Genomic DNA, 13,467 nt, shown 5'->3' on the forward strand with positions numbered 1-13,467 from the left:
CAATGCTCTGTAACAGAGTATGGTACATTGGATGGGATATGTAGAATACAAATCCATGTTCACAACTGAAGGCACTGCCAACTAGCAGCACTGCCCAGTAGACGAGGCCGAGGTGATGATGCAAGCCACGTCAGTTCTGACCATCTGCAATTTGAAACCGGCTGATACCGCCCGTCCACCACCCCCCCCTCCCCGGGAGGATATTTAACACATAGCACAAGATGTAAGCACAGTCCGAGACAAAGACCACTGGGAAGCTGTACGAATAGATGGTGCCATTGGTTTGGAATACCTTGAATGGCAGGATTCCAAATAAGGCCTTTGGACATTTTATCGGAAAGTTGAATTAGTCAGTTAAAGCTGGAACATATATATATATATGGAGTAAAACCCTGAATTGGGCCTTCATTGTTCTGAGCATCGTATTGATGACAGATGCATTGTATAATAGGCTAATGCTGTCGGCCTGTCTGTGTCTAACCCTGAAACACTGAAACGCTCCTTGGAGAGAAAAAAAAAATCGTAAAAGTTGCTTCAAATTAATCCAAACCTACAGAGAATTTTTTTTTCAATCAAATTTGTTTTTAATCCAGGCGGTGTATCGGCAACAGACTGCTGCCTCGATCATTCCCAAAAATAAAAATTTCACTCTTCAAAAAAAAAAAAATATATATATATATATATATATATATATATATATATATATATATATATATATATATATATATATATATATATATGAATGTGACCATCCCATTTTTGAACTTTTTCAACCAGTTCAAGAATAAATGTCTTCCTTGTTTTTTTCTCCTTTTATCTATTTTTACCACCGACGGATTCTGCTTGTTGATAGTATTGTCATGATACATACTTGTCCAATATAGTTGGATAGTAAAATACTCTTCATGCTCTCGTGATGCAATACGTTTGTTTATGTGTTTTTTTTCTTCAAAATGCTGTGTACAATCAATTACACATAATTCCATCTATGCAGAGCAAGTACCAGGCTCGAGTCGATAAGATCAACAAACCGGAAAATCCAGAGCAAAAATATTGCCCAAAATTTGTACTTTCAGTTGGAGGAGTCATTGCTTTCAGGCAGTTCACTGTGATAGTAATTTGTATCGGATGTGTGGTCTGTGGTCTGTGGTGTAGTGTGGTGTGTGTGTGTGTGGTGTGTGTGTGCAAGCAACCAGGGTAACTTGTGCTGGATGATCAGGCGAGCTGGAATCATGAATTTTCTGGCGGTCATGTTATAAGGCTGCGATTGGGCTCGTAGATGCACTGGTAATGTTTACCATTCTTTCAGACAAGGCCTGGTAGGGTGTGTACAAGCTGTGGTTTCTTCATTTAAGGGTTAACAGAGGGTCAATGGAGAATTCACAAATGTGTCATAACAAACGTTGCTTTCATGGACCTCAACTCTGGGGCTTTGGCCTACATGCATGGGCTGCTGTTCACAAGATAAGAACCACTCAAAGAGTTTTCTATAGATATAAATGTGCTCCACCCAAAGTAAGTCCATTTTATTCAGGCATTGATCCCACATACATGCGTTGTTGATTTGTCTCTTTTCACCTTCCAAGTCTTTGTTTATGTGTACTGTAACTTTCCTTCTTGGTCCATTACAACTACTCCGAGTACGACAACTTTTTAACGGCCCCAATTATTATTCCCACCTTCTTATGGGAGAGGCCAGGAAAGTTTTTGGCCCAGGCCATTCAGGAACTGACTGGCTGGGCTTGACATTTGACCGAAGATGATTTGGGATGGAATTTGTCATTTATTCAGTGTGATAACTCACTTACTCTTCACAAAAGACTGGCTTGTCAGAGCCACTCCACTTATCAATGCCTTGGATCTTGAGCATTCACCAAGTATCACTTCGGACAGGACACGCGGCTGAACTTCCACCTGAGGGACAACGCACTTTGTGATGTAATACCCTGCCTGAAAGGAGCCTTTATGACAGTATCTAGTTGCGTCAAGAATAGAATCTACATTAGACAGCTCACAGGTTAGTGTGCTACCTCTGCGTCATCTTGTCGGGGTATGCATGTCCAGCTTTTAATTTCAGTATCAAACCTAAGTCTTTGCAAAAAAAAGAAAAGCCAAATTAAAATGTCTAGGCCAACAAACCTGATGTCAAGAACAGCAGATATGGCTCAGGAATTTAGTTATTTGTTTACATTCCAGCAGTCAATGTCGTCAGATCCATTGTACAGTGCACTGTGGGTAATGATACATTTTCACCTGTGAGTCATGTCAACTGAGCTTTTAAAACTCCTGCCTTGGATCAGGGTTTCCACTTGCAGAGTCTGCCATGAATATAAGCATCTTTTGTCAAAAGAGATCAATTGCTGCCTTTGACATCCATTGCTATAGTTTGTCCATCGACCTTGTTTGAGACAGTCATCATGTGGGTATGAATGTGTAATAATGTTATATTTGGTCTTCAATGTCTGCAGAGCAAGCAACGCCATTTTGGGTCGGTCGTTTAGCATTCTCATCTGAATCGATGGCTCCTATGTGATTGTGGGAACCCAGGTTCCAATTCCTTATACTCTTCTTTTCTGTCCATTGTCGACTGATGTTCTTCCGATTCATATTTAAGTATAATTATGTCTACTGCTGTTTTTGTCCTGTATTTCATGTATGCACAAGCTTCTCCATGAGCCTTTCATGAGCGAAAAAATATAATCGGGACGCACCCGCAGCCTTGAGTGAGTCACGTGATGAAAAAGTAAACCACCTCATTTCATGTTATTATTGTTATCGTAAGTATGGAATAACACACATTTTTGTACCTAGTGTCGAGATTCGTGGAGGAGCTATGAGTTTCTGTTTTTCACCAGTCTGTAGTTTTTGGTTTGGAAGGGTAGGGAAGGCATGAAGGATGAGCAGAAGGGGTCCAGTCTGCAACTCAAATGTCCTGTCATTCATGTCACTTTCTCATCAGGCAACAATCAAATCTAACTATCAATGATTTGGACCCATTTATATTTGGGAGCTATTGACAGTATGTTACTAAATAGTACAATATCACAAAGTATGCCATCCCTCGGATGAACGTTAAGCTGGGTTTCTCATCTGCAAGCATCACAGGTGGATGGGTGTTTTTTGAAACTAACAGGCCATTGTGGCCAAGTTTCAAATCTCTGCCCCAATGTGTTGGGGAAACTACCTCTCAGTGGCGATGCAACCAGCGAGATAAAATCGTAATTAAATCCTGGTCCATTATCTGTCTCTCCTCACTTGACCTTGGTTGCATAATTGGTCGGTTAAGAGTTTGACACAATACGACACTTTTGAAATGACGTATTTCCACCCCGATTGCTCGGTGCGCATACACACAAACCTCTCGTCACATAGTCAACTGGGGCGGCCAAGACATATTTCATGCCTGCCAGATAAGGATTACAGAACGAAACAACTAAAAAACATTTAAAAGAGGCAGAAAGTACTTGTAAATATACCTGTGAGAAAGGGTGTGCCTCTGCCCAACAAAACCGTTGGAGGACTTCCTGATCAACTCGTTCTAACGGTTGATATGTTGCAGTCGCTACTGTAAAAACTCCTGACGAAGCGTGCCCATGAAAGGCCAGAGGTCCGTAGATGAGTGTTCTACCCAAACCTTCATGCTTCTCAACACCGATGGATAGATCATATCTGGGGCTTATCAATGTACAGGGCACCGGTAAGTTAAAATGATATTTACTATTAATCATGTTTGGGAGAAGGGGAAGTGGGGGTGGGAATGGGAGTTGGATGGACTGTAAGCACCGTTATAAATATGTACATTTTTTGTTTGGTTTCAGGGAGACAAGATAAATTATACTCGATTTTTGCATCTGTTGGTGAAAGGAGAAGTGTGCATTCGTGTGTGTGTGTGTGTGTGTGTGTGTGTGTGTGTGTGTGTGTGTGTGTGTGTGTGTGTGTGTGTGTGTGTGTGTGTGTGTGTGTGTGTGTGTGTGTGTGTGTGTGTGTTATAACCACAGTCGTCGCTAGCTTATTGTATTACTGGAAGTGATAGGAACCCGACTCCTCATCCAAGTATATTTCAGGAACGCAACAATTGTGGGTAACCATTTTGAAATTATTACTCCATCATCTAAATGCTGAAAAGAATGTTAAAAAGACAATTTAAATCACAGATTTCCTGCGAGCAACGGCAGGTTACAAGTGCCCGGCGAGTCAAACCGAGACAATGTAAACACACAGCGCATGTGCAAAAGGCCTCATTTAGCATTCATACCTCACTTTGAAAGTGCCATATTACCTGGTTCTGAGGTTTATTCCCCACAGTCATGTTCCAATAAGGGAGTACTGTATCGTAATTCATAAAGCATGGCATGAGAGCATCATTTGGGGGGGGGGGGGGGATTACTAAACCGGCTGTCTCATCGACTTCGACTTGCTTGTGGCTATGAAATAATACGGTGCCTTGGCCAAATTCACAATCTCCTGGTTGAGTTGAATCTGCTTGGCTTCATTATAACCCATCCTTTAATAAGACGGGCTGTTTATATATTACGGACACAATGAGGAAGGTGGGAGTTGATTTTGTAAAAAATAATTTGGGGGAAAGGAAGTGAAGAAAAGATAACTAAGAAATTGGAGAGTGATAGAAGAGAAAGTGAAAGGGTTTGGAGAAATTGAGCAATTATATGTAAGAGGAGGGGAGAAGAGAGAATGTCAAGGGGATACGAGTTGGGAGGAAGGGATTCCATAATGCGGAGATAATATTGTGCCGGTTTTGCCCCCCCCCCCTCCCCCAGGAAAGAACAATTCACCACCACTTAAAGAATAGACTTAGTTACTTCATAGTATTCTTTTTAGCTCTTGAGAATAGGCTATATTCATGTTGATAGATATGTGTTTTGAAAATTTATTACCTTAAATACATGTTCAGTCTTCTCTACATTCTGGAATTGAAGCATTTATCACACACCACACATGGACTCGCCCCGACAGCCCCAGGGGCTGAGTTCACACACAGGTGGAAGAAAGCGGTTCAATCATCTCAAAGTGGCAGGCACGTAGGACCTCCCCTTTCCCGAAAGATTTGTGAGTCAGCCAATCACAACCTTTTACTAGGTGTAGCATTCGGCAGTTTGGGCCTTGGGGACAGGAGAGAAATTGGCTATAAATATCCGACACATCACAATAGCGTGGTTTGTTTGTGTTCACTTTCGTATCACTGTGTTTGTTCGCTTTACTATCGCTGCGTGTGTTTTTGCTTTGTTATCTCGTTCTTTTTCAACTTATTATTGCTCCTTCTTGCTTTATTGTCTCTCTTGTTCGTGTTGTTATTTATCTCTTTTTCCTTTGGTCCACTCGCTTTGCTTCAACTTGTTCGCCTTGGTTCACCGCACTTGCTCCTTTAGTGCCTTTCAATTATGTTTTACGTCTTTTGCGTCTACACACGCCCATGCAACTTTTGCCTCATGCCCCGACACATCTCCACGACAAGTGATTGGCTGAGCTTCTGAGGGCAGGTATGTAGTGTCGTGGTAATGGGAATGTTGTACGTGTTGTGAATACTTGCTTGCCTGCCATTGTAAATACTTGCCCAGAATACAAGCTTGAAACTATCTTGACATATCCTGGCCTGCTTTGATCATGACATAGCATTCCCGAGGGCCATTGACCCAGGGCTAATTGGTCTCTGATAGACGATAGGGTGCGGCGCATAACGTTGGTTTGCTCGACCAATTAACATGCATCCGTTCCCTGGCATCGGCATGGTTCCCCATCTGCTGCAGTGCTGCAGTCATATCACAGATATGGTAAACTGACACTGGGCACAAGGATCTGGCCAGAGGTGAATGTTGCAGATAGTGTTAGTGGTCTATTTATAGACACCTAAGACTGAGTTATTTGAGAGCAGCGAGGTCCGTCACAATATGTAGATGGCACTTGAGTGTTGCAGACAGTTCTTGAAGCCCCATGATCGGTGAATCTGCAATGAGTGATGAAATCAGATGAGATGTTTGACTGACATCAACTTGCTTGGTGAACATCTCCATTGCAGAGAGGGAGCTGGAGTTCCACACACAATGGAAGGGCCGGCAGATCATGGACGCAGTTGGTTGACACCGTTGGCTCCTCCACATTGCCTAGAGCCTTTACCATATGGCATGTATGGTGAAGGCAACTCACTGGCACCTTCAGAGGAGATGGATGGATTTTTCAATCACATGGATAACCAGTGTAACCCGACATATCATCGTGCCAATGTTCACAGCTACTCATGTTCAGGACATGGTAAGTATTGTCAAAAATGTAACTGATGATTCACTCAAATAAATTGGCAATATTGGTGTAAAATGCATATTTTGACTAGAGTTTGATTATGAACTAAATCCACTGGTTTTATCAATACTGAGGAGCAGTTGTGCTTTTGATACGATGCCCTTGCAGATTAGAGCAGGGGATTGGAATTTATCTTGGGTGTCAGCACACAATGGCCTACTCTTTGAAGTCATCATGATCATGGGATCTTTAAAATCCTTCGTAACACCAGGATTATGGATTATATTTGGGTTGGGAATCAAACACAACTGGGACTAAACAACTTAAGGCTCTGAGACACAATCAGGACACTCACCATCATCATCATCATCATCATCACCATTCTAGATGCAGAGCATTGGTGCTGCCGAAGCAGTTACTAAACAACAATCCTGGTTGGCTCGCCATTCCGACTCCTCGCGAAGGACACCGTGGGATCTTTAACGTCCACCAACAAATGCTGGCAGATGAGACACCAAGTTTAACGTCCATCCAAGGGACGGCACACACATTGATGAATATAAAAGAGTGGGATGACAATTTATAGATGTGTCAGGATTCAAACTCAGGCTAGACAGCTTAGAGGAAAGTATGTGTATGTACGTGTAGGGAATCCTGCCAGTCCGATACAGACACGAGATAAGTTTAAAGTGAAATTGGATTGGTGATTTTAGTTAATCAGCAAAGAAAACTCCAGATGGCTGGGACGAGTGAGGAGATGGGAAAGCATTACAGGTTGTTTGCTTTCTCCATTCCTAGTTATGTTTAAGTACTCCATACAAATCTCGGATGACTGCACTGTATATCATATGGGAAGTTGGTATACAATGGATCATGTTCAATTGGAGACAAAAAATTGGATTAACTACTAAATTGGAACAGATCACGAATCAAATCAGAGGGTGAGACATCAGATGTTTGTGGGAAATGATCTCGTGAGGTTAGAAAGACCAGCAGGATTTGGTGGAGTTACATTAGTAGCGAAAGAGAGGGATGAAAAGTATATGTGCTTGTAACAGAGGATACGGAGGAAAGATACACTGACAAAGTTCTCCATTGTCCTCACTTGAAAAAGTAAAGCTCCTGAAGTACAAATGACTGAGAACAGGAGGACAGTATCTTTGGATGAGTGAGGAGAAAGAGATAAGTTGCTGACATGTCTGAAATTAAAATATATCAACTGAAACTGAAAAACATGCAAGATAAATAAATAATAGATCAAGCTTTCCTAAACTTCCCATTCTCTTTCTTCACCAGGATCTCCAATATGCCGGCCGCACTTGCTAGCTACGCCAATGGCACTGTCATGGCTGGATGGAGGGAAAGCATTGGCTGGAGGACCGGGACCTTGGGGGTCCCACTTTGCTAAGCCTCCTTTTCAGCAACATGTCTTACCTGGTCCCTATGACTTCATTAACCTTTCCAGCACAGCTTCTGCTAAAGATATTGGGCTGAGATCAAGCATCGAGCTTGGGGCGGCATCCCCTACAATTCAAGATCGCAAGACTACACCACTGCCTGGATCTACACAAAGGGTGGTGTCTGAGGGAGGCGGGGAGAAAGAGTTTATGGAGAAGGGAAGTTTTCACCTGAATTTTGGTTCTGAGCATGGCAAGAAGGTCGAAAGCAACACTCGACATCCTATTCCATTTTTCCCAACGTATGTTCAAGGAGACTTTGACTACATCGGTCATGGAATTCTGGCTTCACAATCACAATCCAACTTTATATTTAAGGAAAGGAGTAAAGGAAGGGATGAAATTGGTATGTTTTTCGAATATTCACCTCTCATTCATTTTTCCTTTGGACATTTCATCTGATTTACAAATCATGATCAAACTAAGTTTGAAGTGTAAGATGCGAGATAGCTAGAGGAAATGATGATCTTTCAACAAAGGCTGTTTCATTCACTGCATTAAAAGCAGAACAAAACAAAAGTTTGACATTTTTAGGGGCAGTCAGAAAATTAATTTTCCTTAATAAACTAATTCATCGAGGGATAAATAGCACTATCAGTGCTTCCTTTGACATATTTTTGCCTTTCTGAAAGACAAATTTTATAGGTCTTTATACAATGTCTGAAGCTGCTGTACGAGTTTCTATGTTACATTCATGTCACTGGTTTCAGAAGACATAATTTTAACAATTTTTGTGTATACAAAGTCTGGGCTTGGGGAAGACCTAGAACACAACATTAACCACAATATAACAGAACAAGAAGAACATAGTAGAAAGGGGACAGAGGGGAACACACCAACAGCAGAGAAACTTGGAGGAAGAATGAGATCAAAGAGAGGGAGAGAAGGACAAGGGGGTATAATTCATTTTCTGGATTAAGAAGGCTCCTATATTAGGAAGAGGCATCCACAACCATCCTTGAACATTGACCATGTTGTGGAACATCGGCTGAGGCCCTCGTGCGAATGAGATGAAAAAACAAGTCAAAAAGACATAAAATGTCACAGCCCCCATTGTTTTAGTAATTTTGCTGTATGGACTTAAAGGACTATAGCCATTATTTATGTACATTTAAAATGGCCTCCAGTCTACGAGTCGTCCGAGAAATGGTTGAGGACGTGTTCAACATCGAGTTTTTTTACAACTAAAATGGCCACCAGTCGGCCATCTTGGATCTAATCTCGAAAAAAATGACGTGCTTATGTAAGCCAACATTCATTAACTGTGTGTCAAGTTTGAACAACATCGGTAAATGCATGTCTGAGAAATGGTTGAGGACGAGTTCAACATTGGATTTTTTTTTTTTTTACAACAAAAATGGTTGCCAGTCGGCCATCTTGGATCCGATGTCGAAAATATATTACGTACTTATGTCTCCCATCATGTGTTGTCTTTGTGCCAAGTTCAAATAAAATTGGTCTGTACATATCCGAGATATGGTTGCGGACGCACACAAAAATCGAGACCAAATCTCTGAGTCCCCATTTTGGACTAAGTCCAACTGTGGCTAAAAATGATACTGAAAGTTCTGGTCACCCAAAGTTGAGGATAATATTTTAGTGCTCATCATCTTCAATGTTGTCTACACACAAGCATGGATATCACGTAGTAGTAGGCCTTCAACATTTTCAAACAATTTTGAATTTCACATGGAAGTATTCTTCAACAAGCTCGTGTTTCTTCCTGAAAATTCTTGGAAAATTGTGGGAAATTGATTCGGGATTCCTGTCTTTTCCTGATTTTTTTCAGTTTGGGCTCAGAAAAATTGGGTTCAAACCATCTCCAGTGGCAAGTGCAGATGTGCTTGCACTTGTGCAGTGTGCTCTGTGCACTTCCTTTCCCAACTTGATGGAGAAACTCAGCAACTAGTATTTTACACCTTCACAGCCATACTACAACCAAGTTGACTCAATAGAAATGTGTGCAATGGTAAAAGCGAGATTTTGAGAAAGTTACATGATGATTGGATGGAAAATGCAGCCGGTGTTCCAAAAACAAAAAAAAATCCATTTTCTGCAGACATGGGTTGTACAGGGTGTTTCACGTATCAGGAATAAACGGCCTCGACCTCACTTTGCTCAGTCTTGGCTGAATTTGATTGCTCAACTCATTGCCTTCCTCTGTTGTGAAAATTTGCAGTTTCTTTTTTCAATAGAGCACGTCTACTTTAATTTAGCCATCGTAGTGTGGACACGTGTTTTCCTCAAATTGGAGCTCATCAGCATGGGAAATGCACTACTCCCATCCCCACAACTGAGGTTCACGGCTATAGATATGTGTCTATATATTAAAGAAAATCCTCATGGCGACTTCACAGCAAATGTGTCAGGAACCACTGAAACCAAAAGCACTTTACTACTTTGTATTTACTTGAATAGCAACAACATTATGGGACTATGGACAAATGGAGGTAGTACTTCAAACTTGTGGTCAAAGTATTATGAAGCAAGCACTCAGGTGGACACAACAAAAGGTTGACAAATTATGTTGGTGTAAACAATTAGGAATTACACAAAACTATCAAGAAGGAGAAACAAAATGGTGGTTTTTGTCAGGTCTGACTGCAGGGGTGATGTTATAAGTTCTGCTGCAATGTTTTGTTCCATTGCTTTGCTTATGATGTTGGCTGACTGACAGATATGTGTAGCATATTTTGGTTTACTGTTGAGTTTCAGTGGTAGGATTGACTCTGGCTTGAAACACCATTTATTTGCTAAACATAGATTTTTTTTAAATCAAGACTCCATGTGTTGCTTTTCTATCTTTAGGTGAAAGTAGAGAGTGTGTCAACTGTGGAGCGACGTCCACCCCTCTCTGGAGGCGTGATGGCACGGGTCACTACGTGTGCAACGCGTGTGGCCTTTACCATAAAATGAATGGACAGAACCGGCCGCTCATCAAACCCAAACGGCGTGTGGTATGTGGGACTATCTGGGCCACAAGTTATTGTGTGATGGACTACAAGTGATAGCTAGGCTAGGCAGGCTGCCACGAGTTACACAAGGCTTAAATAACCTGATAATTGTATGACTAGAGAAGCTTGGCAAGTCACGACTATTTGTGTTGCAGGCATCAGCACGACGGGCCGGAACAGTTTGTACCAACTGTCACACAACGATCACAACCTTGTGGCGTCGGAACGCAGATGGAGACCCCGTTTGTAATGCTTGCGGCCTGTACTTCAAGCTACACAATGTATGTCCTACAGCACTGACTGTACAATCATCTCCATATGAGGAACTCCATTATATCTGGAAGCACATATTGTTTTTTTTCGCATTTTAATCTTCATCATGTAATTTTTTTTTCTTTCTTCTCAAAAAGATGTTTTATTCCTAAGAAAATTAAGAGTATCAATATTTACCTCCACCACCAAAGGTGGATGGAGGATATGTTTTCACCCGTCTGTCCGTTTGTATGTCTGTGAGCAGGATAACTCTAAATGTTATGGATGGATTCGGACGAAACTTGGTGGACAGGTTTGGTGTGTGACAAGGACGAATTGATTAAATTTTGGGGAAGATCGGATCCAGATACGAGAATTTTATAAGTCATTCTTCATGATTGAGAAATGGGGCCAAAAGCAATATAAAGCATGATATCTCAAACAGTTTTGAATGGATTCGTACGAAACATATTGAAGGACTTGGGTAGGTGACAAGAACAAGAAGGTTGGATATTCGTTAAGGTCTGGATGCAGATCTGGCCTATCAATGGGATACAAATCATAAACTGTTCAGCCTGGTGGAGGTGTGCGCTCTACCAAGTACCATTCTAATTCCATTGTGATATGATAGTTCTGGAGGTTAATGATGTCCGTAGCCTTTGTTCAGGTCAGGTATGGGAGCATGTGCCAGAACAGCGCGTCGCTGCGTCCACTTTCCGCCGGTACTCCAGGGGCCTCCGTCTGGCCATCCCCCAGGCAGATGCCAGGCCCATCCCCATCTCCTTGAGATGATGGTCAACCTGCTGCAACCATGAGGCACGTGGTCGGCCCACTGGCCTCCTCCACTCATGAGACTCCCTCGCTGAGAGAATCTGGTGAGCAGGATCAGCGTCAGGAAAACGAGCCACATGTCCATACAGCCGCAGCTGACGCTCACGGACTATGCAGGTAACAAATCTCATCCGAGTCTCTCTCAGCAACCGCTCGTTGGACACAAAATCCGACCAGCGATAGCCAAGGATTCTCCGAAGAGACCTGGTACCAAAGGAATTAAGTCTCCGTCTCAGATCCTTGGTCAAAGTCCAAGTCTCGCACCCATAGAGCAAGACTGGAAGTACCAAGGACCTGAAGACTCGGACTTTCGTCCTCCCGCACAGGTACCGGCAGCGCCACACCCCATGATCCAGTGAATCCATGACTCCCCAGGCCCGACCCAGGCGTCTATTGACCTCCGGCTCACAACCTGCGGAGACATGAATATCACTGCCAAGGTAAGTGAATCTATCCACGACCTCAACATCCTCACCACAAACAGACACAGACAGGACAGCAGCATCCAAGATGTCACCGAAAGCCTGGATCTTTGTTTTGACCCAAGAAATCAGTAATCCCAACGGCTCCGACTCCTCATTCAGCACCTCGAGGGCCCCCAAGAGGATGTCTAAAGTCTCCGCAAAGATGACTGCATCATCTGCAAAATCAAGGTCCGAGATCTTGACATTGCCAAACGATGCACCGCAATCCTGATCTCTCCGACATCCTCCCAAAAATCCAGTCCATACAAGTGCTGAAGAGTGTGGGGGCAAGTACACATCCCTGACGAACTCCAGTAACAACTGGAAATAAGTCAGAGGCGGTACCACCACACTTCACAGCACTCTCAGTACCAGAGTAGAGTTCAGACATCAGATCGATCAGTTTCGGTGGCACCCCACGAAGACCAAGAATCCTCCAGAGGACATCCCGATTCACTGAATCGAACGCTTTACAGAGATCAACATAGGCTGCAAGCAGCCCCTGCCGAAACTCTCGTCTGCGTTCAGTGAGGACACGAAGAGCAAGGATACGGTCAATCGTTGACCTCTTTGGTGTAAAGCCTGACTGCTCTGGACGCTGGTGCTCAAGCAGATGGTGGCGAACCCTATCAAGAATTATCCGAGCAAAGACCTTGCCCGGCACTGAGAGCAGCGTCACCCCTCGGTAGTTGTTGCAGTCTTGGCGATCACCCTTCCTTTCCAGAGAGGGACAACAAGGCCCCTCTTCCAGTCAGTTGGGATGATGCCTGTGTTCCAGGCAGAGCACAAAACTGCATGCAACGACGCGAGTGCAGCATTTCCACCAGCCTTGAGAAGTTCAGCATGGATGCCACAGATCCCTGGAGCTTTGCCCCGTTTCAACTGGTTCACCGCAGCCCGTGTTTCCACAAGCGATGGTGGACCACAGTTGATTCGAGGGTCAGCAACAGGGATTGTAACACCCTTGACGTCCAACTCGACAGCTGGGGGATCAGCCTGGTACAACCGCTCCAAAGTAACCGGCCCAGCGGGCCTTCACTTCAGACTCCTCTGTCAAGAGCCTACCACTCTCTGCTCGAACTGCAGTGCTCCGAGGGATGGGCTTGGATGAACGTAATGCGCGAATTCCCCTGTAAGCGGGACGAGAATCACCTGTCCACAGGTCATGCTCTACCCCCTCACAGATTCCTCGCACATAGGCCTCCTTGTCCACCCTCAGTGCACGTACAGTTTTACGCCTCAGCTCCCTGAACA

General features: G+C 43.3%; 1 protein-coding gene across 2 annotated transcripts in view; it reads left to right on the top strand.

Moving 5' to 3' along the window:
* Positions 1–13,467, top strand: part of LOC147008847 (GATA-binding factor 2-like) — a 61,066-nt gene that overhangs the window by 19,737 nt on the left and 27,862 nt on the right. The window contains exons 1-5 of one of the 2 annotated variants that reach the window (XM_085863457.1): positions 4,373–5,498; positions 6,035–6,267; positions 7,552–8,058; positions 10,521–10,669; positions 10,822–10,947. In XM_085863457.1, the coding sequence (XP_085719583.1) occupies positions 6,060–6,267; positions 7,552–8,058; positions 10,521–10,669; positions 10,822–10,947 (990 nt within the window). In that variant the 5' untranslated portion in view covers positions 4,373–5,498; positions 6,035–6,059. Of the gene's footprint in view, positions 1–4,372; positions 5,499–6,034; positions 6,268–7,551; positions 8,059–10,520; positions 10,670–10,821; positions 10,948–13,467 lie in introns of those variants that run through there. The other variant, XM_085863456.1, reaches the window with a different exon arrangement.

The sequence above is a fragment of the Eptatretus burgeri genome, chromosome 18, assembly GCF_056783735.1.
Source record: "Eptatretus burgeri isolate ZD-2024b chromosome 18, Ebu_testis_v1, whole genome shotgun sequence".
In the NCBI taxonomy this organism is placed as follows: domain Eukaryota; kingdom Metazoa; phylum Chordata; class Myxini; order Myxiniformes; family Myxinidae; genus Eptatretus; species Eptatretus burgeri.